At 42.1% G+C, this 25885-nt stretch overlaps 2 protein-coding genes and 2 non-coding genes across 5 annotated transcripts; 3 read left to right on the top strand and 1 right to left on the bottom strand.

The window, feature by feature from the left end:
- Positions 1 to 1202: 1202 nt before the first annotated feature.
- Positions 1203 to 1274, top strand: trnaq-uug (transfer RNA glutamine (anticodon UUG)). The gene has a single exon. It is a non-coding gene; the product is annotated as a tRNA-Gln (tRNA).
- A 1602-nt stretch (positions 1275 to 2876) lies between these two features.
- On the top strand, positions 2877 to 2948 carry trnaq-cug (transfer RNA glutamine (anticodon CUG)). The gene has a single exon. It is a non-coding gene; the product is annotated as a tRNA-Gln (tRNA).
- A 2367-nt stretch (positions 2949 to 5315) lies between these two features.
- map3k8 (mitogen-activated protein kinase kinase kinase 8) lies at positions 5316 to 12004 on the bottom strand. 2 transcript variants are annotated; one of them, XM_050057313.1, is made up of 8 exons: positions 11847 to 12004; positions 10847 to 11203; positions 10591 to 10761; positions 9656 to 9917; positions 8623 to 8729; positions 7570 to 7722; positions 6259 to 6505; positions 5316 to 6168 (listed from the first exon to the last, which is right to left on the bottom strand). In XM_050057313.1, exons 2-8 carry the CDS (start codon positions 11174 to 11176, stop codon positions 6044 to 6046), a joined length of 1395 nt encoding a protein of 464 aa, XP_049913270.1. In that variant the 5' UTR covers positions 11177 to 11203; positions 11847 to 12004; the 3' UTR covers positions 5316 to 6043. The 2 variants fall into 2 exon arrangements, with proteins under 2 accessions (XP_049913270.1, XP_049913272.1); XM_050057315.1 differs by having other exon boundaries at positions 11851 to 11999.
- Positions 12005 to 12417: 413 nt separating this feature from the next.
- On the top strand, positions 12418 to 24484 carry mtpap (mitochondrial poly(A) polymerase). Its single transcript, XM_050057312.1, has 9 exons — positions 12418 to 12598; positions 13709 to 13872; positions 13996 to 14229; positions 14402 to 14626; positions 16188 to 16399; positions 17460 to 17686; positions 19425 to 19517; positions 19625 to 19698; positions 23885 to 24484. Exons 1-9 carry the CDS (start codon positions 12418 to 12420, stop codon positions 24218 to 24220), a joined length of 1746 nt encoding a protein of 581 aa, XP_049913269.1. The 3' UTR covers positions 24221 to 24484.
- The last annotated feature ends 1401 nt before the right edge of the window (positions 24485 to 25885 follow it).

Raw genomic sequence — 25885 nt, 5'->3', positions numbered from 1 at the left:
AGGCCAGAAGATACAGCAAGACTGTGAGTGAAGATATCATTGGAATGTACTGAGGTGATAGTGATCACTGTAACAGGTGTAACTGAAATACTGGTGGGTACAATGATGCAATGACATAAGCTAATACTTATATAATGTGTAACATACGGCTGTAAATGGAGAATGATTTGGAAAGATCAAAGCACTTCAGACAAAAAGAAGTAACTATACACACTTGTATACACAACTTTTGTTTGTATAAGGGGATCAGAATATCATAACTACCTCATAAAAAAAGTAAAGACATAAACTTGCTGAATGTTTGCTGCTCAGTGAAGGAAAGACTTGGATTATAATTCAATTAAGTCTTAAAAAGATATTTTAGTAGGAGCTTTTTTTGTTGCTGATACAGACTCCTTTCTTCACTCCTCCTCCTTTTTTCCCTCCTCTCTGAATCATATTCCTGACATGAACGGACGATTCAACAGTGGAATTTTTCTTTTTCTGTAGTGATGGTGGTATAGTGGTAAGCATATCTGCCTCCCAAGGGTTTGATCTGGGTTCTGTTTCCAGCCATCTCATCTGATGTCCTTTGGATCAGTGTTTGCTGTAGAAGGGTGATTTTGCACTGGATTCAGTGCTTGTAATATGGAAGTGGATCAGTAATGTGAGCAGTAATGTCACACATACGACAAACTACAGTGTTCCTTGTACTGCAGATGCATTTCACAGCTTCCACACTGTGAATATTTTGCGTATTATTGCTATTATTATATGCCCTCATGCATGGTGATATTGTGAGAAACGGTTATGAAACCAGTCTAGGTTTGGAATGACACCCCTGACAGTCAGGGCCTTTCCTTGGAAATATTGCTTGTTACATGACATTGTGACAGAAACTCAGCAATTCTCTCTATGTTGGGGACACAAGGTTTGGCTGGTATTAAAATTTTCAAAGTGGAAAACACCCTGAAGTGGCATTTACATTGTCATCATATGAACAATCTGCATTTTTCTTTGGAACTAGTCAAATAAACGGGGCAAACAGTTCGGTGTCACTGTTATCCATTGTTTTTCTGTGGTTTATACACACTGCCTCTTTCTGTTGCCAGATTAATTGTTAGTAGGAAGTCTTGAGGAAGCAATGGCTTCAGCTAAATAAGAAATATTGTTCTTGGTTTCTTGAAAAACAGAGATTTTTCTCCTGTTCCAAGCTCTTTTGTGGTTCCATGGTGTAATGGTCAGCACTCTGGACTTTGAATCCAGTGATCCGAGTTCAAGTCTCGGTGGAACCTGATTTCATGTTGAATTGTGGGTGTAAAATTTATATTTCATAAAAATAAAGGGAGGAATTCTTGAGGAATCATTAGCCCCTTTTCTACTGCAGGAACTTTTCTCATTTACCCAGGATTTTGAAAAGCCTCTGCGCGTTTCCACCGAAATTACCCGGGTAAAATACTTTCCCTCAACCCCAAACGTTCCCTGAAAAAAGTACCTAGTAGGGGGATAGGACTTTTCAGATTACCTGGAATTCTTGAGGGGCGGGGCTGTTAGCTGAAGAACGCTGATTGGTGGAACACACACTTGCAGCGTTCTGCACTTCCTGGCATGGGCAGCTGCTGCAAACTTTATTTCATTTCTATAAGCTTCACTTCGTTTGTGTTTTGATTAAGGATGGGTACTGAAACCCGCTAAATTATCAAAGACTGTAGTATTGATAAGCTCTGATGGTATAGGTTCTTTTGTGCCGGCACTGAGCTCCTCCACACATGTCTACATGACACGGTAACCAGTGAACAGCTGAGCTGCCGCGGTGGAAACGAAGTGAAGATAACTCGAAAATGACTCGAGTTTACGGCAGCTACACTTGTTACTGTGAGTGACATTAACCCTTAGTGAGTAAGAAGCCAATAATTTATCAATACATGTGTTCAGCAAGCATGAACATGTAAACATGTAGACAGTAATATTCAGTATGCTCCGTCCACAGTCTCTCATCCACCGACACTAACGTTATGTCTTACTCAAGGACAACACGCTAGTTCGGCTGATAGTGAATTGTTACTAATAAGCTCAAATGACAGCTGTCTGTATGTAGACTAACTTAGTTTGACACTTATCTTAAAATACTTTTAAACTTAGCTACTGGCTGAGACAAAACGCCCCTTATCTCTGTAGCAGCACTAATATTACCATGTTACCAGCCATTAAGCTCGCAGAGCCAAATACAGGGCACAGACCGAATCATCTATGTCATCAGCCTGATCTGAATACATTTTCTGGAACTTTGAGGTGCGGTGGAAACGCAAACCACACAGATTACCAGGAATTCTTTTACCCAGGTAAATAAATTCCTGGTAATAAAAGTTCCTGGAAATGTTGGTGGAAAAGGGGCTAATGGCTTCAGTTAGTTAAGAAATATTGTTCTCCTCATTGCAGCCACATCTATACTGGAAACATCGTCCATTGTCATGGCTACGTATGAGGTTGAGGCATACAACTGCGAGGCGATAATTTGACTTTATTTAGAGCATTTAACAGTACAATATTGCTATGTGTACTCAGGGGAATTTTTTATTTAGTAGAAAATAATTGCAGTCAGGATGGCCGAGCCGTCTAAGGCGCTGCGTTCAGGTCACACTCTCTACTGGAGGCGTGGACAGCTGACAGCTGGTGTTTTTCCCTGAAGGCAGTGCTTGTAACATGATAATGGGGAAGTAAAGTGAGCAGTAATGTCACTCATATGACAAAATACAGTGTTAGTACAGAAGCATTTCACAGCTTTTACGCTGTGCTCCCAGTACCTTCCTTCTTGTTCTTATCATCTTTCCTTCTACTGGTGTATGCCCTCATGAATGGTGATATCATGTTTGAAACGGGTTTAACAGGTAGGCAGAGGTTCCATGGTGTAATGGTTAGCACTCTGGACTCTGAATCCAGCGATCCGAGTTCAAATCTCGGTGGAACCTGCTTTATAACTGCTGTACTGTTTAAAAAAAGACAATCTCTATAGTTCTAATCACTGTTAGGAATCATACCCCTGACAGCCAGGGCTTTTCCTTGGAAACAAGAGTTGGCTGCCAACAAACTGTAAAACTATACTGAAAAACAAACTGAAGTGGCATTTAAAATGAAAAATCAGTGGGTGTTTGTTGCAGCAGTGGAAAGACTAAGATGGTTTTTGTTGATTTCATTTTATTTCATTTATTCATTCATGTTGTGGCTGATAGGTGTAGGACAACTGCATGGAGGGAAGCTATGTTAACAGCATATCCACTCCATCTGAAATCTTTGTTATTAATTCCTGTAGAGTCAGCAGTTCACACGAGGTCAGATAAAACAGGAGAGCCACCGATATAGATTCACCTAAATCCCTGTATCAGGGATTAAAATATGCCTATTTCATCTGTTCAGCAGCAATACAGTAGATAAATGGTGAGATCATTCGAGTTCTATCTACCATTACCAGCAGATGGTAGTATTTGTCTTTCACAGTCATTGTGAAACCATTGATCGTCACTGCACACGCTGCTGCTTTCACATCAGACTCTGAGGCAAGCCCCTCCACGGCGCAGCTTTCCACCCACTCACTTGTGACGCTTATAGAAAGAGGAAGAGTAGGCCCGAGCCACAGATAGGAGAAAAACACTTCACACATTTTAATCACTTGGGTTTCCCTGATGCAAAATCAGTACTAGATACTGCCCATGACTACATAAGAACAATTAAATGCAATGAAGTAGAGGGCTTTGCTAAAACTTGATTGATGCCTCATTTTGGTAGCTGGGGAATCCAGGAAAGTCCACACTAAGCACTTTCCAATGAAATGCTAGTCTGGAGTTTTCTCAACATTTTGTTGCTGTTTCGTGCTGATATACTGTGGAATACAGCAGGAACATTACCAGTCATGCAGTTTTGCTTCATGTGGGGTACGCAGTATTTACTAGCTACTTCAAATATCCCCGTAGCAACTAAACAATATGAGATAAAGTATTCAGATTTTTTACTTGCCTAAAATAGTATAACAACAATGGAAAAATGCTCCATTATCACTCCATTAGGAATTCTAATAGATATGTGCTTAAAGCAGCACAAATAAAAGTATGTATCTTGCATTATGCCTTCCCAGTGTTCTATATGTTATGGGATTTTTACACATGTATGTTTTGCTTGGTTTTGGGCAATTGAACATTCAAAAACCTGTCTGTTGTAAAAACCTTTGTGCACTTAAAATCCCAGATTGTTTTTAGGAAAAACTAGTTGATCTGCAGTGACAATATGTTGAAATATTTCTGCTGCACACACTTTTGTGACAAAACATAACCTAAACAACTAGTTATAGACTATAAATGCATGATAAGAAGTATAAAGTAAAGTTGGAAGTATAAAGTAGCATAGGCTACAAAAGAAATACTGAAATACAGTACAAGTACTTCAAAACTGTACTGAAGTAGCCTGGGGAATCCAAAAGAGATATGAAAGTGAAACATTTGAATAAGTCCAAAATAGGTTATTGAGTAGTTTGTGATGCCTCTTAACTTGCTGGAGCACAACTATTTTAGCCATGTTTGCAAAGTGAATCCATGTCACTGTTGGTCGATCCACCACTTTGGTCTGGATAAGACATTTTATGGATCGCCGAAACATTTCCTCGGCATCCATGGTATCGAAGGATAAATCCAACTGCCTCTGGGGATCCCTGACTTTGCTATCACGCCACAGCAAGGTTGATAGTTGTGGTTTTGACTGAAGTGGGTCTGCAACTGTTGGAGAAATTTCCTGTCATAGTGTTAGCATGCTGACGTTAGGATGTAGCACCACTGTGCTTAAGTACAGCCTCACAGAGCACTTAGCATGGATGTGTCATGAGACTTCCACAGTCCCAGTCCCATGCCAGAGTCTGCGTGGGTGCATTAAGTGCAGACGCTGCACTTTCCAGTTGGCTGGGTCTGATTTCTTTATTCACCGATACTTTAACAGTAAAGAGAGAGAGAGGGGAACTCAAGTGTCCCCTGACAATTCACTATGAAACCAATCTCCCTCAACGGACGGAGAAAACTCATTCTGCCCTTTCCTATAACACTCATCAGTTATCGAGACTATCGTGTCTATCAGATACCAATTAAAAACCACCCTTGGTGCTTAGAGATAGAGTAATATGCACACTGCAAGTCTAATAGTCATGACATGAAGTTAGAAAAAGAAAGTAGATGTTATCAACAGACAGAATGTGAAACATTCTGATATAGTGAATGTTTAAATTTCACAAGAATCTCTCTTAGTCATAAAGCTGTACAACTTGAAGAACTAAAAAAGAAATCACACACAGACTGGGATTTTGTTGTTATTGCATTTATTGCTTAATGACACATTTTCAAACTTTTCAAAATTTCTATGCTCAATACTAAAGAAAACGGAAGTAAAACAGTTTTTTTTCTTCTTCTTTTTTTTCAGTACATAGCACAGCAGGCCTCATCTCACGGGATGTACAAAACACAAATTAGATATCACATGCATTCCACAGAAGCGCCATTTGCATAGCATCATGATGCTATTCTTATTCCACAGGAATTAACAAGAGGAAGTCCATTAAGAACTACATATACATGTTTGCATAGCGCACACATACTTAAACACATTGCTTACAGATTTTTAGTGATAAATAATTTCTTTTTCAAGACTGTTAGACAGTTTCATGAGAAAAAAACAGCATACATTTGATTACTGTGTTAACTGCCACACTGAAATATAGAACAATGTAGGGAGCTCTGAGAAGTTATACCAATAGCTAACAGTTAATGCTCAATAATACACGATACATCTGTTCCAACCACTGTCCTGCAGTGTTGAGTCACATCAGCTCATTTCAGCATCAAGGTTGAGCTAATTCCATTCATTACAAGTCATCTTGAGTCTTGCAGTTCTTCAATAAGTGATGTCACCTGCAGCTGTCCACCTGTCTGATCTATTCATCAGTCCTTCAACAATAAACCATTTAAAAACGGCTAAAAAGTACATTATCAGTTGGCTTTCAGCCACATAAAGGGTGAGCTGTGGTCAGGTGCTAGCCGTATTCTGAGGTGGGGGGCCCTGTCACCAGTTTAGAATAACCTGACAAGGCCCCCAGGTCAATATACAAGGAGCCCTTCCTCCGCATGTGGCCGGAGTCCTCAGAGTACAGAGAAGATTCTGCAAAAGAGAAAGAAGTACATGTTTAAATAGGGAAAGTATCATTATTTATCACTGGAACCAAATTAACCTTAACGCGTAGGTGCTTACCCTGTGTGGTGTCGTGGTGCTGGCTCTGCTGCCGTAGTATGATGTGGTTGGCCTCCTCCAGGGCTGAGTCAAGACTCCAGCAACGCGGCTGATCCTCCCTGGGCGGGTTGATGGCCTCGTCCTTCAGCAGCTCAGACGCCGAGCTCCGCAGAGCGGGGTTCCTCTCCAGGGCTCGCTCCAGGAAGGAACGCATGGCCAGGCTGCAGTCCTCTGCTATGTCCTCCAGAGGCGGGGCCTGCTTGTGGATCTGTTGGGAGAGAGACAAGGCAAAACTTGGCTTGAGCAAACTGCAGCATGAGAGGGGAAAAAAGTTACAGTCAATGTTTCCAAATAACAAAAAGAAAAAAACAACAGGCCACACGGAACTCCTCCAGCAGCTGTGACCCAGTTTTCTTGTCACCGTGAGTAGCAGCATGTAAAACAAGTTTGTCTGTGGTAAAACGGAACAAGGAGAAGTAACTACGCTCAGCCTGTAGCAGCAGCTCCACCACCACGCAGCATTACTTCTCCATGACAGCAGTTTCACGAGGAAGTGAGTAAATCAAAAGAGCTGATAACCATTTCAAAAACAGAAACAGGACTTCTTGAAAGCCAAGAACCCATGTAATGGAAAACCTTTCAAATAAACATAAGTAGTCTGACTAAGTGGCCCAAAGGTTACACCCTGCAGTCAGTCACGTTGAGCCTTTTTTTTTTTTATCTCATGATAATCTAGGCTGCGGAAGACCTAAATAAGGTCACGGAAAAGTGTGTCACTTTTTCAGATGCAGCAACATAAAAGATACTATCTAACTTGTGGCATGTATCTGTGGTTTAAATCTGTTCTCCTTGCTGAGCAGGTGTGAAGCTAATTGCAAAGAAACCAAACTGTCAGATGGATAAAAACTGAGGTCCAAAGCTTGCAGTTTCAGTGAATTAAATGTAATAATTGGTCAAGGGGTGGTGTCAGAAAATAGGTCAAATCTTGCTTTGCTGCAAGTAGAGACAGTTCAGTGTTTCTACTCTTGAATAAGACCTTTTTTTACCTCAATTACAGTCTTTAGTTTTAATAGTAAATACACAATAAATGGCTGTACAAACTTTCATGGCGATCTATCCAATAGCCGTTGAGACATTTCGCTATAAAGCCAAGATTAACAATCTAAATAACCCGTCACTAAGCTTCCTTTGGGAACTATGAATGTCTTTGCTAAAATGTATCTGCAATTGGAGCAATCAACTAATAAAAGTTACTTCAATCTAGTTCAAAGACATGGACCAACCAACCAAAACAGGGATGCTAGCTTGGCTCGTAAAAACTACACCACTTACAATGTAGAGGTATGATGGGTAGGCGGTGCGTGGGTATCTCCGGACCCATGGAGGGCTCCCAGTCTGCATGTGAATGATGGTGGTCCCCAAGCTGTAGATGTCTGTCTTGGTGTTATGTCCTCGACACAGAACCACCTCTGGACTCATGTACATCTAAACAAAAAGAGGAGCAACAGCGTGAATTAGATATGATGGGGATGCAGAGGAAAATGTCAGGAAAAGTACTTCCTTATTTACTGGTTTCCCATTCAAATTCATGTATCAGTGCTAAACCACAATCAGGAAACAACCTGTCGCAGTTAAAGGGTTTTTCTGTCTCAGCAAACAAGATAACCTTTAGACCAGCGCTGTGTGTGTCAGGTTAAGGGCAGTGAGGAGGCGCGTTGGCCTTTGGAGTGTGAAAAGTAAACACACTAAGAGAGTCCATCTCTTTCTTTGCTGGAAATTCCAGCCTGCTCTCCCATGTTAGCGTAAGCCTGAGCAGCCCAGTGTATTTGCTAGTTCTGTCTCTCTTATTATTACTGCTGGGTGTCTGCCCTGGGACTTTCCACAAGCCAAGCCATGAGAGGCCCAGGGTGCATGTGCAAAGACCGATATAGACCGACACACACACAGGTCACAACGTGGGAAAGCTAGGCAGATGCATGATGGGAGAAAAGGCACGTGAGAAAACTCTTGGATTAATCCTAAAACTTCCAAAGTGCTGATTACATCTGTGCTGAGACCTCCTTAGCATAAGCAGACTATTATTAACATCAGGGAGGTCAATGAGTGCACTGACTGCTGTGCAACGACGCTTGCCAATCATTGGGTTTCAATCATTTTGGAAAAGGCAGAGACAAGTGCTGACAAGACTTTGGACTCCTTAAATCCCACTTTAAATCCCTGTGGGAGACTAGCTTTAGTCTTGAGTCATGAGAAAAGTGCTACTTTTTCTAGCAAAAACACACACTTAAGATCAGAGATGAAAACAAGTAATGATTTAGACCAAGCACAAACAGAAACAGAAGACATGTTTGCTTTATGAGATCAGGTCATGTGTTATTTTCTTACCTCGGTTCCTCTCATGTCTCTGGGAATGTATATATCCTCTGTCATCTGCACCGTCAGGCCAAAGTCCACCAAAACTGCCTTGTCTGACATCAGGACGATGTTACTGGCTAAAGGAAACAGAGAAAATAATAGTTACGGCACCGTATGTCAGGGAGGCTGCTGTGTACAGTAGTTTCAGTGTTTATGCTTTGCTTTGTAGGCTGGCATTGTAGGTCATAGTTAATGACTTTTCAAACATACTGGAAAGTAGCTTGCACTGTTTGCATTGATTTCAACTAGGAAGGGGCCACCGAAACCCCCCAAGACGAAGACGGGCATGTTACGTGCTTTTAGCAAAGGAATTTAAGAGATAATTTGAGGGCGAGCCTTTCGTGAAAAGTCTCATCATTGCACTTAAAAACCTCACCAAGGTATAATTACATATTTTGATCTCAGGCAGGAAACACTCACAACCACAGCAACATGTCAGAGGACCAGACTGGCCATTGTCATAAGTCACTTGCTTCTCTGGACCCTGCATTTAAGCCTAAGAGTGCATGAGAAGCAAACTGGAAATTCCAGACACCAAACAGCCTTCAGGCCATGAGGCTGACAAACAGCTCTGGAGAATGCTTTGATCCTGTCTGTGCTGCTGTTATTCAACTAACGCGAAACTACCTCGCATCTAACCTCAGCCGTGCCCCACCCGCTGTAACTAGCCTATTTTCTTGTAATCAAAGTTATCAGTTGCCAGACAGTGTGACCTGGCTTCATTTCCTCAAAATGCACTCATCAGACCTTCAGAGGGAGAAATTATATAACACTCAACAATCGCGTAAGAATGTGGTCTGCTTGGTTTGTAGATGTTTGTACTGATTCACCTCTTTCCTGCTCGCCACCTAAGAATTAACAAGTACAACTGTCTGTGGCTTGACTGACGTAAACAGGGTAAAAACTGACATTACAACATTTCCTGGACCATGTGAGTTTACTACAACGCAGCACATACATCAGCAACACACAGGTGCAAGAACTTTTGTTCCTTTGCTCTTACGTTTGATGTCGTGGTGGATGACGTTGTGTGAGTGCAGGTACTCCAGACCCCGCAGGACTTGCTTGGTCACCCAGATGATCTCGAACTCCCTCATGGGCCCGCAGCTGTCCAGCTTCTCCAGCACGGAGCCGCCCTCCCCGGCCTCCATGAACAGGTGGACACTCTGGTCCCAGAGCACGGCGCCGTACAGCTCGGCGATGTTCTCGTGGCGGAACCGGGTCTGGAACTCCACATCGGCTGCTTTGAAGTGCTCCATGGGGATCTGTGAGGATAGTGATGATGATGATGATGAAATAAATACATGCATTGTTACACGCCTGTCTGCCGATATGCAGGAAATCTATTGTAACTCAGATACAAAGCACACAAACTGGTGCCAGTAAGCCATCTCTGTGTATTTAACTGTGTGTACAATACACTGTGTCAACATAAAATTCTGATGATAACACCACACGAAGCAGGACACTAAAACAGTCCCTCATTTGTCAACATTGCTCATGTAGAAAAGAGCAAACAAGCTCTTCACCTCCCCGTAGATGAGGAGTGCTGCATCAGAGAGATAAGAAAAGAACAAAGTGTTGCGAAAGGTGTGCCAGGAACTTAGAGGATAAATCACAACATGCCGATATATGGATTTTCTTATCGTGCATTTCATTTTGTCAGCTGCTCAGTTTCCATTATTACATTAGTCTTGACCCATTTTGTAAGTTTGTTATAAAAAAACCCCCACTGGTTCTTCTTTTAATAGCACAGTTCCTCATTTGAATTTAAAGGAAAACGTGCCAGATGTCTTGTTGACTTTAACATTCGTCTTACATAAACACAGGAATCCAGTGAACAGGTCGTACTTGGCAGGTGAAATGTTTGGCACCTCTGGTAAGACTTTCGAGAAGTCAGCACTGGCTGGATTCCAGCTATTGCTCAGCAGGACTCACCAGTTTGCAAGCCATTCTCTTCCTGGTGGTGATGTCCTGAGCCAAGTGGACTTTCCCAAATGAGCCCTTGGGCACAAGGTCAGAGCCGTGATTCTTGTAGGTCAGTTTCCATGGAAACAGGAGCACGTCCATGTTGATCTGGTAGCGGCCTTTTTTTATCGCCATCTCCTTCTGCAAACAAAGGTCAGTTAACAGATGTGAGAGAAAGTTGATTTTTATGCACATGATGCACAATCAAAAGGCAAAAACCTCTCACCTTGTTCAGCAGGATGCCCATCTCCTCAGGCAGGTGCTGCAGGGCTGCTGTCTGCATGTTAGAGAGCAGGTTGACGAAGGACAGGAGGTCTGTCACCGTCCCGTACCGAACACCACCAACCCCGTCCACATAGTCCTTCTGCTGACCCACCAAGTCCCCTGCCTCCTCGTTCTCGTCCATCTCCTCCTGGGAGAGACCCTCCTCCTCAAACGACAATGGTCCTTCCTCCTCTTCCTCAAGCTGATACAGAGTCTCTGCAGCGTTGATGATATCTTCTATATTCATGTGAGCCAACAGCAGTTCTATTCCATTATCGTATTTGTAATCCATCTTGATGCTCGACTTGTGCTGCTCGCCCTACAATGAAACATCAGGAGGTCATTTTATGACATTTTAATGTTCAGTTCTTCAGACTCTGATGAGATCCTGTCAGCGATCAGAGAGAGAATGACTTAAAAAAAGCACAGGATGCACAGTGACACTTCACTGAAGCACTGAGGCTTTGATTCAGCTGGCTGGGCACGCAGCAGGGAGGGGCCTAGAAAACTGTTTTCCAAGCGAATGAGGGGAGTTTCACTGAAGCCGGGAAGCCCCTGGGAAAGCTCGGACCCTATTTTACATCTATAAAAACAGCAACTGCCTATAATCTATTTGGAAAACAAACTTACAGAGCGGTGGGCTATGAATAGGAGTCCAGCTCATATACATTTATTACTGCATGCAAATCACACACATTTGCAAAAGACTTTTTTTTTTAAATAGTACACCAGACCTCATGTTAAATTTGAACAAATAAGCCACAGGGTTACATTTCTATATCACAATATGTGCACACTCAGAATACTTGATTGTAGAAAAAACAATTATTATGATGTAATAATTGGTAATGTTGTATACGTAATAAACACTCTTAAATATTTAGCTGCTATTTTAAGCAGACTAAACATGAATGTTGATCACGTCAGATGAGATGTATTAAGGTAAAAAAAACAAGCCGTACTTGCCGTAATCTTGGTGTCAGAAGCTTATCGCGACTGTCGTCTCGTCATCGTGTGTCTCCTTAGTCCAACACTGTGTGAATGACAGACTGAGAAAGGTCGGTGCGTGTTTAGAAGGAAGTAAACAGAGGAAGTGCAGTCGATGAGTGCGGAGGTGGAGTAGGCTTTAATGTCAGGTGCCAGCGCGATACTCTCCGTAGGTTTCGTTTTCCCTTTCCTCCATTTTCTCAGATGAAAAACAAATTTCACGTTGCTTCATTGCGGATGCACAGGACATCACTTTCCACTGAACTGCTGGGTGTTTTCCTGTGGGAAAATATGCTTTATTGCTGTTTGTAAAATCATCTTTTATTAGAAGTCATAATAGAAAATATTACATATTAAAGCGGTTAATTTATTGGACATAAATAAGTCAGAAGATAAATTCAAATTAAAGTTATAGCTGTAATAGCCACTAAGAATGCAGTAGAAGTATAAGCAATAATCTATATATTATTTCTCACCCTTATTTTTTTTATCGCCACAGCCTTTGCGAATTGGTACCGCTCAGCTGCCGTAGACTAAGCAACGCGCATGCGCTGTTCGGCTTCTTTCGTAGCAGCAATGGCGTCCTCCTTAGCCGTGTGCAGGTTACATATGAGGGGAAGGGGCAGCCTGGCGAAGTGCCTACGGAAGGTCGACACGTTTCTTCACAGGAGTATCGGGACAAACGTTGTCGCAGCGGAAGGTGAAGCGCTTCGGAAAGATGAAACCGGTTAGTGACGTTATATCAAACTGTCAAACTAACCGAGTTAGCATACATGCTAACTCTGCCCCCCGTAGAGTGACTGTCATTCTAAACCTCATTCAGAAATTGTGTTGTTTTCGGCAGCCTCGGTCATGGCTCAAAATATGTAGCTTATTTCACACAAAAAGTAAAACAGATGAAATTATTAGGGTTTCGGCTAAATTCGGCATTCATGCCGTCCTCCATGTAGTCCTGGTTCAGGAAAAATCTCCTCCCAGAGTAATTTTTCTGTCATTAAGGCTACGACTTGATTTTAATGGGTACAGCTTTGTGGATAATATCTATATGAGTTAAGTTGTTTCTAAGAGTTCATATGATGAACTATTCAATTCTTAACTTTATTCACGAAAAAAACATAAAGAATACATGTGAAGTTCACAAGAAATAATGGATGTGTGAAATTGGACTCTGATAAGTCATCGAAAGCTTGAGAACAGGGGCTCAAACATGAAGCAGACTGTATTTAAAAAGGAAAGAAAAGTGCATGTAATATTTATAACCTACAAAACTCCCAAGACTAACCCAAAATCTAGAAACCAAGCTACCCTAGTGCTAACTGCTCAGTGGTCCTGACACATTTATTCTATCAGTCTAGACATTGGTTTCATAGACACGATAACATCAGTTGAGACACATGGCAAGTGGAAATAACCAATACAATGTAAATGGGTATTAGTGTAACTGGTGTAGAATTTCCCAGCTGTTTCGGGTGTTCATGCTATAAAATATATTTGTAGTAATCGCTGCTTAAGACACAGGCAATGACATTTTACAGAACCTCTGCAAACTACACTGAAGTTCGTACATTTAAGTTTACGTTTTTTACCCATTATAAGATGCTTATAGAACGTGTGTGTGTGTGTGTGTGTGTGTGGTTTGTTGCATACATGCATTTATTTAACACAGCCACACACTGTAAAAGTGTCAGTTTTAGTCTGAAGTTTGGTGCTGTGTTCAGGGGCTATTGGAGATCACACCTGTGTCAAATATTGCTTTAACACATAATGCTGCATGTTTGTCTGACAACACTTGCATGCTCATGTAATTGCTGAATATTCTGCTTTTTTTTGTTCTTAGAAGAAACGAATGGACGCAAATCTTTCTATGCCGTCCTGGCGGAGAGACAAGAACAGGCGGAGAGATCGGTTCTCATCAGCTGCCAATCCAGAAGTGAGAAAAAGTCCCTCAAGTTTATTTCAAAACACGGAGATGTCAAGAAATACTTCTTTTATGAAAGCTACGTAAGTGAATGACCAAGCTCCTCTGTTAAATGTTTTTCAAGTTGTTTTCCAATATGGTAATCTTCACTGTCATGCTGGGATTCAGGTGGATGATGAAATTGTGTGTTTTGGTGTTATTTCCAGGGCGTGTATGCTGTAGTGGAATTTGCGAATCGTGAAAGCGTTGCCTCGTTACTCGAAGAGGCAGTCATCCCCAACAGCAGCCATGAATCCTCGGTGCCTTTTAAATCGAGACTGCTGACAGTGAGGAATATCGGCTCAGCGGACTCAACAAGCCAACAGTCAGGCCAACAGTACCAACCACAAACCAGCATTCCCATTAACGAGCTCATAAAGAAACTGTCCAGAGAGGAGAGTGTAAGTGGTTAGGTTATGACACCTAGAGTTACAGTTTAGGTTAAATGACTAATTTAGTGACCTGGATTTACCTTTAAAGATAAATACATGTATGAATCATTTTCAGTGGATTTAATGAAGTCAGATATATGCTGTTGTGTTAACCATTGCCTGTCTCTTTATTTCCCCTCAGATAGACCAACAAATAAACACCCTGACAGATGTCTATCAGCTAACAGACGAGAACAGCCGACTGCGTTTCCTCGTCTGCTCTCTGCTCAAGGACGTTGTTGCTCCTTATTTCCCAGAATGCACCGTCAAGCCGTTTGGCTCATCAGTAAACGGCTTTGGAAAGCTGGGCTGTGACCTGGACATGTTTCTGGACCTGGATGACATCAGTGGCAGAAATGCAAAGATGGTAATAATGGATGTTTGGGGGGTCGTCCTGTAGTGGGTGCCTTTAGAAAAAAATAAGGTTTATTTGTGAAACCAAAGCCACCAGCTGACAGGAAGTGATTGCATTAATATCGCCACACGTAACATTTCAGTTTATAAAATAGAAAGTTGGATAAAACAGTTACTGTACAAACAATTATGCAAATGGCACATCTATAAAGAAAAACATGCAAGTATTTCAGTACTTGGTTATACTGATTCAGCGCACATGGAAGCTGGACACATTAAAGCACCTTTTCCCTCTTGCAACAGCTCAGCCTTTCCAAAAAAAGTGAAACAGATACCAGCTGCTGTGGCCACAGTAATCTGCTGCCACTAGAGTTTTGTGAGGGCTGAGCTCTGCAGAGTGAAACTGAAGACAGCTGCGAACAGCAAAGACCAAAAACGCAAAAAACTACAGACATACTTAGCGGCTTTGAATTAAAACCTTCTTTGAAGTTTTTACTTTGTAATTAAAAAGATGTTATCTTGGCAAAGAATTTGCATAAACTCAGTTACTGATGCTTGAAATCACAGCAGCAATATTAAAAGCAATGTCACAATGTGAACTAAGTATCTCACTGGAAACAAATCTAAAATGTCAAAATAAGTCATATTCCTGACGTCACAATATTGAGTAAAGTTTAGAAAGAATAAAGAACACAGACATCAGTCAGTGTCAGTCCTCCTCTGCTCCTCTGCTGCTGAGGAGACTCACATTACCGTTGGTAACTTTTAACATCTGTGACAAACTACACTAAGCCATCGGACATAAACAGTTGTGTTAGCTTGTTAGTAACAAGTTGCTATCAGCTGGAAAGCCTCTGTGCCTGTTTATAACATAATAGTAGCGGCGGTGGACGAGAGACTGCGGACGGAGCGGATTGAAATATCACTTCTCTACATGTTTACATGTTGCTGATCAGGTAAACTGATAAAGTGGCTTTTTCCTTGAGAATGTTTTATTGCACTCACAGTAACAAGCGTAGTTGTCATCAGCTCAAGTTATCTTCACTTCTCTGTCTCCACTACGGCATCTCTACTCCGTGTTCGTGTGTCTGTGTGTACGTAAAAGTGGCGCTGCAGCCCGGATGCACAAAAAGCATGAGGAGACTCTGCAACATGATAATAAATGACACCAAATTAGAAAAACAGTAAGCTAACAGATACAGATAAAAGAGCCGGTAACGTCTGAGCATCTGAAGGCTACTGTCGTTAAGAGTTTAGCGCTGTGGCCCGTTTATTACCGGCGAGGTTAATGGGGTTAAAGCTTCACACATCTGTGAGAAAAAGCGTACATTAAAAGATTGATCTCGCAGTTTATGAATCGATATCAGGCCATTGCGATGAAATTCGATTTAAATCGAATGAAGCGATTATTTTGACCCAGCTCTTTTCGTCAACTTTGAACTTTGAATGACACGGTTTAGAGCATTGAGAATATGGAAATCAAAATAAAATGGTACAAAGTAAATATGGCGCAAAAGGTATCAAATGCAGAGTGATAAAGGATCATTAAACATCTCTAAACTTTCTGCTTGCAGCCAAAATCAGGTCTGTCCCTGGAGTTCCAGATGAAGAGGGCCAGCTCGGAACGGGCCGTCACCCAGAGCATCCTGTCCGTCATCGGGGGATGTGTGGACCAGTTTGGGCCTGGGTGTGTGGGGGTGCAGAAGATTCTCAACGCACGATGTCCGCTTGTTCGATTCGCCCACCAGCCCTCTGGTTTTCAGTGTGACCTCACAGCCAACAACAGGTATTCACCCTGTGCACACATATAATAAGACCATGACCTACTTTCCATACATAAACAACATGAGCAGGTTCTTCTCATGGCTCTGGTGTTGCAGTTGGTCATAAAGGAAAGTGTTAGTTTCGTACAATTGAGGGGTCTAATCTCGAAATGTCAGATTGAGTTGGTCATAGGCCTCTTGCTTCACAGAAACTGTTTTATGTCACGCTGAGTGTCGTTTTGGCCACATTGGCGTTTCAAAAGCCCCAAACAGAAACCTGACTCTGGCAGGAAGTGTTCTGATGCTACAGTTACATGCCTGCCTCAGTGAAACTGAACAGGAAGGCCACAAAGGGGGGCTTGTTTGTGTTTCACTTCTTCCCCTCTAACCTCAAGAAAGTGTGGTCTTAGCTGATGGCAACACAAACACGCACACACCTGCTAACTTACAAAAAACCACTCTGCAGTTTCTAAGGAAATGGAGTTGAGCCAACGAACGTGGGCGTGTGTGAGGGGGACTTTTCTCAAATCGTGCTGTGAGATCTTTGAAGCGCAGCATTTTCCTGCCTGAGGGGTGTGGGTGTGTGTGTCACAGAAAACTAACAGCAGCGGAGTGTGACTGAGTCACTGTGACAAGCTGAAGGCTGCTCTCTAGTGGTGGTTTTGCTAAGATTTTAGTTTCACTGATGCTTGATGTTCAACATGATCCAGTATTTTAACTCTGAACTCAGGAGGCTGTGAAGTATTGGGATCAGATAGATGTTTAAATTATGCTGAATATCTACTGTACAAGATGACAGTGGGATGCTTACATTGATTGTAAAGAGCAGTGAAAATATTATTATTTTACTTTCTTTTAATACCTGAACACTGTTGTACAAAAATAAAATTACGAACAATGCAACAATTGTTATTTGGATGATAGAGCAATTACAAACACAGAAAATAAAAACTGTATCCACCTGGCGAACTCTACTGCCTGCACTTGTTTTGGAAGTCCCCACACTCCAACACTGAAATGAACATCAAAGCTCCGTCTAAACATGCAGTGAGCAGCATCAGTAGTTCTGTGTGTTCTCCACAGGGTGGCGATGAAGAGCTCAGAGCTGCTGTACCTGTACGGAGAGCTGGACCCGCGGGTTCGTTCTCTGGTGTTCACTGTGCGCTGCTGGGCCCGAGCTCACAGCGTCACCAGCAGCATCCCCGGGGCCTGGATCACCAACTTCTCCCTCACCGTCATGGTGCTGTTCTTCCTGCAGAAGAGGAGCCCTCCCATCATCCCCACTCTGGACCAGCTCAGGGACCTTGCAGGTAGCACCTAGCGCCACCTCTCACTCTGTAGATATCATGTCCCTTTAATTCACCCTGGAGTTCTTCTTGTTCTTTTTATTGCTTTTTATAGACCAAATATATAGAACCCTGCATAATAATGTTATTCAAAATGTCCAAAAATTAATTAAAGAAACAGACATCTCTTCCTATTAAACACAGAGCCATGCATTCAACTTATTGAAGCTTCCATCGTGTTTATAGCACTGAATACAGTCAAGTTAGGATAAGCTTTTCCATCATACAGCACAGCTGCTGTCGGACCTCAAATAAGATATGCTGCTGTAGGTAAGAGTCAACAGGCAAAAGCTCAGTAAGGTCAATAAGATATTTTAATGAAGACACCAGCTTCCAAAATCCTTCTAACCCCAGGACAGTCCCAGCACATGTGTAAAAATGAACCACGTTTAAGAAGCTTGAAGAGAGAATATTTGGTATTTTTATTTGAAAATCCTGACTGATTTTATGTTGATTGACTATGTGATTAAACATCTAATCTAGGGCTGCAAATAATTATTTTCATCGCCAGTTAATGTGCAAATTAGTTTCCCAGTTAATTAATCAGTTGTATGAAATGTCAGATACAGTGAAAAAATACTCATCACAATTTGCGGAAGCCCACAGAAGACACAGAAAAGCGGGAGTCGGGGAATCTTTGAATAGTTTTGCTCGAGAAATAACTTTAATGATAAATTGATCATCAGATTAGCCGAGGGTAATGGCTTAATCGACTAATTAGTTTAAGTTTAGACTTATTATTTCAGCTATAATATTCATGATCAGGATTTCAAGAGAGCCTCAGCCTCAGTTGACCTCTTCACATATGTTTCCACCAGCTGACCAGTGAAGTTTTGTTGTAAAGATAAATGATCCAATAAAAAATCACAGAAAACAGAGAAACAAGAGTATAAACATGAGATAGTAAAGCTTTCCCATCCTGTTCAACAGGCCAGTAACCCCACAGCTGGAGTGTCTCTGCTCTGACGTGCACACTGATTGTCCTTCATCAACAGCCGCAGAGTGTCTGCTGTTGTTTTATTTTATTCCTACAGTCCCAGTGTTTCCCATTTAGGCTCTGATGACTGAGGAACATACCTCCTTGTTACCGTCTGTAATGAATATGTCCTGTGATAATTTAACCACCAGCACACCAGTCTGTCTGCGAGTCCACTGCAGTTCCTCCATCTCTCCCTCTCTCTGTCACCTTGGCTGTCTGATAATTGCCTTCCAAAAGCAATCTACCACCCCGCTCCACCACCACCACCACCCTGCACCCTCCTCCTCCTCGGCCCCGTTTAGCTCAGACTCTATCACACAGAGTGCTTACAGGCCAATAAAAGGCCCATCACTCTGGGAAGGTCGATGACCCCGCCTCCTCCGGACACACGCATACAGGAAGCTATTTAAACAGTGGTGTATCACGCAGACACACACACATACACACACCACCACCAGCCTCGTTGTAGTGAAGGAGACTGGTAACAAGGGCATAGCCGGAGAAGCAAGCAGCAAAGCAAGGACATGATCCCTGCTCTCGTTTTTCTTTTATTTGACCACCTCCATACACACACATACATGCACCAGCCCTCTGTCCTCCCCCCGTGTCTTTCTGTTACCTCTCCATGAATGCACCGCCACCATCCATCTGTGTCTTGTTTATGGCCATCATAGGCGTGTAAAGGCAGTCATTTACCTTGTATCCCCGCTCTCGTCCCACAAGGTCCCGCGGACAAGTGCGTGATTGAGGGGAACGACTGCACGTTTGTCAGCGACTTCAGCAAGATCCAGCTCCAGAGCAACACAGAAACACTCGGTGAGCACGAGGGCGTAGAAACACTGTAGCTGTAGGGCTACAATTCAGTTTGACTGATGCAGACGTTTCTGTTAGCCGCTAACTGGACTTTTCTTAATTTTTCTTAGAGCAACTGCTGCATGAATTCTTCGAGTTCTATTCCACCTTTGCATTCAGCACGATGTCCATAAATATCAGAAAGGTATGTATGATTATTCATAAGCATTAAGTCCTATGTAAGCAAAGAATCTGCCCAGTGATGACAATTTACAAGATTATTTTCATTATTTAGCTAATCTTAAAGTGCCTTAACACTTTCAGTATGGTACCTTTGGAATAAAAAGTAACCCTCCATCGGCTTTACTGAGCTTTATAGTGAGTTTCAGCTCAATGTTTAGCCGTCCAGCTGTAACTTTACTGTTTTGGTTCAGTCTCACTGCTCTTATAATGTCATTTCCAGCAACATCAAGTTGCTGTTTTTAGTAAAAAAAAACCCCTCTGAACATTACTTGCTCAGCACCAAACAGCGGACAGTCACAGTTAGAGACTGAGTGGTTAAAATATTTAGCAGCCAAAGAGCCGCACATTTCCCTCAGGAGTTGGTAGAGACCAAAAACAGAGTTAGGAGACAGTGAATATTGGACTTAGATTCATCAGGTCACCAGAAACAATATACTAAATGAAGGATAATGTTGCTAAGGAACTGCTGGATCTTTAAATAAGCAACTGTTTTCTAACCAAGCCACCTTAAAGGGGAACACCACCCAAATTAAGAATCTCAAGTTGTAAATTCCAAGGCCGAGGAAAGTTCAGTCGGTATTCATGAACATGAGCTCCTCTCTGTCAAAGCCAGAAACCAAAGAATTCTCAAACTTGTCATGTCATCAAGTATAAAGTCTGGCGCTGCTTCAGTGACAGTGACTGGGAAAGTTTTATTGTAGTGTTGTCAGTAATGAAACAGAAAATGTACCCATATATTTAGAACATTCCCCTGGGTGCTTTCAGTTATAGATGACTAACATCTCTCCCTACTTATGGAGCGGCCCCAGACTCTATACTTGATGACATCTCTAGTTTTTGGATGTGTCAGAGAGTAAGAGATAATTACATCATGATCTCATATGCACACGAATGTGTTTAATAAACCAGGACGCACTGTGACTGAGCTAATTTGAAGTTGTTGTGGAAATTCAGCACATAAAGAAGAATTTTCCCGTCACAGAACTGGAAAAAATAACTTTAAATAAAATCTTGAATATTTTCATTCATGCCAACTGCATGGTCGAAATGAAGATCCAGCAAAAATACTTTACATATAGCACTTCTACAAGAGTTATGCCGCCTCATCGTTCTGTGTTAAGGGTACGATCACGGAATGGGGAACAGAGTTGTCTTGGGCGGGTGTGATGTTTTTTGGACATTATATGAAATTAGAAAAAAACTTGGGACTCCAAACTCTCCAAACAGCGGACTAGATCAGCCGCCTTATGACAAGGACAGTAAATGATCATTGTTGCCATGTTAATGCCATTGTTGTTGTTTATAAAGAGCTGCCGACGCATATATTTTATGTAACACTAGATGCCGAAGGTGTCACACCAGTCACACCTCTTTTGATTCAGTGATCCAGCATTTATAACCACACACTGGAGAGGTACAATGCTGCTGTCGTTGGGTTTTGTGTAAAAATGCAAAGGAGGCATAAAGAAGGGACTTTGCAGCGGCCCTAAGCGTGATCTGTGTAACCAGGGCCAGTGTTTGTGCACCAACCTCCAAGGAGCACTGAGAATGGAAATCGCATGAGGACTTAAAAACTCCAGCAACAGCTGTAATATTAAGAACAATTTTATTGTGAGACCAATGTGTTTCGGCTCATGGTCTTTATGGGTGTCTGTGATGAAGGCCACAAGCAACACAGTGGTCTCACAAAAAAATTCTTCTGTGGACTACATCAACTGTAATTATATAAAACAGGCAGCAGAATTAAAAAAAAAGATGACATTGATGAGAAAACGTGGGATTGACTGTGAGAAGGAGCAGAGAGTGTCTGTCATACTCACGTTGGTCATTAATTAAGGTTTTAACTGCAGAATAACAGCAACAGCGTCAACAGTATTTAGTTTTTCCACCGGAGAGCACTGACTATACTTTAAAATATTAAATCTGAGAGGTTGTGATTTAAATGTTTGTGGGTTGTGTGTTCATGTTAAAAACTGGATATTGGCCATAAATCAGATTTAGTAACTCTCTAATATCTTTATCGGTAACACTACTAGTCAGGCTTTACTCACAAAATGCTCCGTCCAGCCCTGAATCCATCCTACTGCTTGCATGGCTTCTAATCTGACTTGTAAATCAAACCACTGCATTACTGAGAAACCAGCACACAAAGAAAAATCTATTCAGAAAGAACTTCAGCACCAAAGGAAACCCAGTTCAACATCCTTTAAACATTTCCCCCTCAGCCCCAGAGCTGAGCTCCAGTGGAGAAATCTGTTGGTAATAAAGGCAGTGTCTGCTGGATCATGGCGTCTTCCCACACACACAGATGACAGCTGTCCTTGTCATGTGTGATTGATGCCAGCCCCACAGGGCCCGGCGCCCTTGAGCTGCGATCCCAATTAGGAGCTCCATCAGGCTAAGTGTAAACAAACGCATATTTATTCTATTTAGACCCATATTCAGCCTGATGTGTGCTGTGGAGTCGTTTTTAGAGCCGCTGAAAGAGCATCCATGGCGGGACTTTAATTAAAAATAAAAAAGAAGAGGCGGAAAGATCGAGACAAAAGCGTCGGAAATCTGTGCTATGTCTTAGGGCTGCCCCCTAATAGTTGACCAATGTTAAGTTTACCAGAAAGGTCATAAGTTGACAAGTTTTGCTGGTTGCTTAGTCGCAGAAAAAAAGACAACGAATGTGAAACTATTAGGAGCACCTTTTCAAATTAAATTAAAACTTTTTTGACCATGTGGGAATTTAATTTGAAAGGATTATTATTGTTATTATTATTCCACAGGCTAGTTAATAACATGTCGGGCAGGAAATCCAAAGTGTGGGATCATTTTGAGAAGGTGAAGGATGAACCCAAGGTGATGTGTAAACTCATCTTCATTGGTCGACTACAAACATGACGTATCATCTGAAACATGGAAGTAGCTACATGCCCATTAGCCCACAGCGTCATTAACAGGCGGCTCGCTCAGTGTGTGACGTGCACTTGTAGATAAAATATAGGCCTATATTAATGAAGGTTCATTAGTACGGTTTTGTATTTCTCTGTAATGTAGCACAGTGTTAACAATGTTACTGATACTATTCTTTCTCACACCTTCAGCTCAAACCACCAAAATATATCATTTAATAATTACATTCATATCATAAACATGCAGGAGACTAGTCGACCAATGGCCCTAAATAACGACTATTTGTCGACCAGGAAAAGTCTGATCAGGGGAAATAATCAGGGCTAATTTTTCCTCTCTAGTTGCACATGATAGTTAATTGACCCACCTCTTAAAAAAGTTTAACATTAAATAATCACATATTTATCAACTCACTTTTACCCCTAGAAACTTAGTTGATAAAGTAGCTGTTCATGCTTTGGTGGCACATTATACGAGATGCGGGGGACTTTGCTAGCGCTTTGAGTTTAATGAATTGATGCCTCTGGGAAAGAGAGACCCTGCATCCTAATATATGAGACTAATATCAAGTTTGACACGGCAGAGGAAGCCTGCAGGTAGACTGTGGCCATGACCCATGCCTATAGGCTTTCACCAGTGGAGCAACAGCCATAAATCTCCTTTACTGTGCTACAATTCTCCGGTTCGCTCCCTTCCTCTGACTGATGGCTTTATGTTGCCATCCTCTGTCGCTCCCACCCCCCCCCACAGCTCCATCACTTTATCCTTCCACTGCCTTTACTGTCAGGCTTTAGGCCGGATAAGGCATGCAAAGTACCATGGAAGGTTCTTGACTTCTCTCTGACCCTCACATTGATGGTTCATTTGACGGCCATGACTGCCAGACAGAGGTACAGATCATATATGCTTCCGTTGCTAACATGTTCGGTGTGCGGAGCAGTTTTTCATAGCAGCTGAGCTCATAGCTGTCATTTTTTTTTGGTCTGAATTATTCTCACTTCTCGCAGCTCAAGTCAAAATGTCTTCCAGAGCCATGTCCGTGTCTTTGCCTCTCCCATCTGCTAGCCTGCTGAGAGGTGTTGCAGCCAGCTATAGGTTCCCTAGACACAACAGCAAAGAGCTAAAACCATGACCAACAAGATAGATGGACCGTAGCATGCAATACATACAGGACTGCGCTTATGGCGTCGGCTGCTGCTCACAAATGTGTTTTCATCTGCCAGCATTGTCTCCTTCCCTCTCTCCAGGGTAAAGAGCAGAACAAGCCGGAGGTAGGCCCGCTGCACATCCAGAACCCGTTCGAACTCTCTCTGAACGTCAGCAAGAACGTCAACGCCACGCAGCTAGGGCGCTTCGTGGCTTTGTGTCAGGAGAGCTTGTGGCTGCTCCAGCAGAGTGACACCAGTATTCCCAGAGGTGGTGATGAAAAGGTTGCTTCACCTTGGGGACTTGCTACCCTCCTCCTGCCCCCGCAGATCGCAGGGCTCAAAAGTCATAAGAGAAGGAGGCGGGAGCCGGCCAGTGAGAGGCTCAAGACCTTGCTGGAATCCTTGACGATTAACAAGCAGCAGAAGAAAAGCTAAGACTCTTGGGAGCTCTCAGACATCGGCTTCATCCCCTTACTATCACCTGAACTCATACATTGATAGACACCTTCTGGTTTTGTCGTCTGATGCCTCACGGTGGAGGTGAAGAGCAGCTTCTGCAGTGGACTACAGTTCCAAACATGGACACTTGAGGGTGTTACTGAGGCCTGTGTGAGCATGTGTTTGGGACCTGGAATAAGGGAGTGATTACTGTGTACTTTACTGTAGACTTACTCTGCTGTAAATAAATACTGTGGAAACTGATGCAAGTCCTGCCAGACACTCTGTAGGAGCTGAGACTGTAGATTCACAGTTAATTTGTGAGTATTATGATTCACACTAATCACTAATATCTGTTTACACCTTGAACAAAATCACTATGGATATATTTTTGTATTAATGTAACATTACAGATGGAATATTCAAGCTTTTATTGCAAACTTAGAACACTGGGCTTGGTTATTAGACACCCCAAAACTGACAAGAGGCAATAAAAGGATATCAGACTTATCACAAATAGAACTGAATACATTGGTATTATTCATTAAAGGTGCTGCTTTTAACTCACTTTGAGTCTCATTCCCAGGTCGTCAAATACCGATGACGTCGGTATGGTCGTCTAACCGAACCACTAACACAATCAACGGTATTTTACGTCCTAGGAATGAGAGTCAACTATCAATTTTTTGCAGTTACATGCAGCATTTTTAAAAGGATGTAGAAAGAAATATGAAACTTTGCTTCAATCTCTAATTAGTCAGAAAAGAAAGAAAAGCTTTTTATTTTTACTCTACCTCCAGTAACTTGACCCTGTGTCCTCATATGAGGACACTACATTTTCAGTTTGCTGCACCTTATACTTTGCTCTGCTTATCTTCGACCTGTTGTCCTTCTTCGTGGACATTTTTATGTGTGGTAGCAAAAGCACAGCACAGTAATCTGTAAAAACAAGATGGCAGCCATCTCTGCAGCCCATCCTGACATGAAAGTAGGCATGGTACAAATGCTGATCAAATTTTATAGTTGAAACTTCAAGGACGATGCTCAGTTCTGTACACTTACCAGGTCCCTCTCTTCCCAGATAGCTAGGAAGAATTAAAAAGTGCATCCCAACTAGAGCACGTATAGGACTATGTGGCACGTTAGCTTAACTGAGAACACTGTTCGTGAGAACCAACTTTGTCACCTATCGCTACTTAGCTGAAGCTAACTTTCATTATAAAGCTACACTTGAGTAAGTAAAGCTAATAATCCTCAGCGCCTACAGCCTTAGCATTGCTGTGTGAACAGCAATGTAAAGTATGTTAGCTGGCAAGCTAACGAAACATGCTTCTATGCTAATTAGCCATTCACGAAAACTATATATTTCCATAACGCCATCTACATCACCTGCTGCACTAGTTGCTGGATTGCTTAATTGAACTGAGTAAGTTTGTGGTAATGCAGTCAGCTCATGCTATCAGTTTTGGTGCTGCATTAACAGTTAGCAAAAAAATCTCTGGGTAACTGTGATATAATAAAAATATTGCCTTATTACAAACTATCAGTTATCAAAAGAATTATCAAAAGATAGCTTTTTTTTCAATCAGCTTACTGGTTGAAATGCTTTAGCAACTGTAACCAGACGTAATGAGGTAGTTCAGGAACAAGTCCTAAAACCCA

This window comes from Epinephelus moara, chromosome 11, assembly GCF_006386435.1.
Source record: "Epinephelus moara isolate mb chromosome 11, YSFRI_EMoa_1.0, whole genome shotgun sequence".
Taxonomy (NCBI): Eukaryota; Metazoa; Chordata; class Actinopteri; order Perciformes; family Serranidae; genus Epinephelus; species Epinephelus moara.
Note: the sequence above shows the minus strand (reverse complement) of the source record. Positions and strands in the feature narration are given on the sequence as shown.

What these genes read in the sequence shown, in the direction of transcription:
- mtpap (XM_050057312.1), top strand. Translation starts at nt 12,418, where the DNA reads ATGCGCTGTTCGGCTTCTTTCGTAGCAGCAATGGCGTCCTCCTTAGCC. An exon ending in ACTTCTTTTATGAAAGCTAC is followed by an intron (nt 13,873 to 13,995) that starts GTAAGTGAATGA and finishes TGTTATTTCCAG; the next exon opens with GGCGTGTATGCTGTAGTGGA. An exon ending in TGTCCATAAATATCAGAAAG is followed by an intron (nt 19,699 to 23,884) that starts GTATGTATGATT and finishes CCCTCTCTCCAG; the next exon opens with GGTAAAGAGCAGAACAAGCC.
- map3k8 (XM_050057313.1), bottom strand. Translation starts at nt 11,176, where the DNA reads ATGGATTACAAATACGATAATGGAATAGAACTGCTGTTGGCTCACATG. An exon ending in AGAGAATGGCTTGCAAACTG is followed by an intron (nt 9,918 to 10,590) that starts GTGAGTCCTGCT and finishes CTATCCTCACAG; the next exon opens with ATCCCCATGGAGCACTTCAA. An exon ending in GAGACATGAGAGGAACCGAG is followed by an intron (nt 7,723 to 8,622) that starts GTAAGAAAATAA and finishes CTTTTTGTTTAG; the next exon opens with ATGTACATGAGTCCAGAGGT.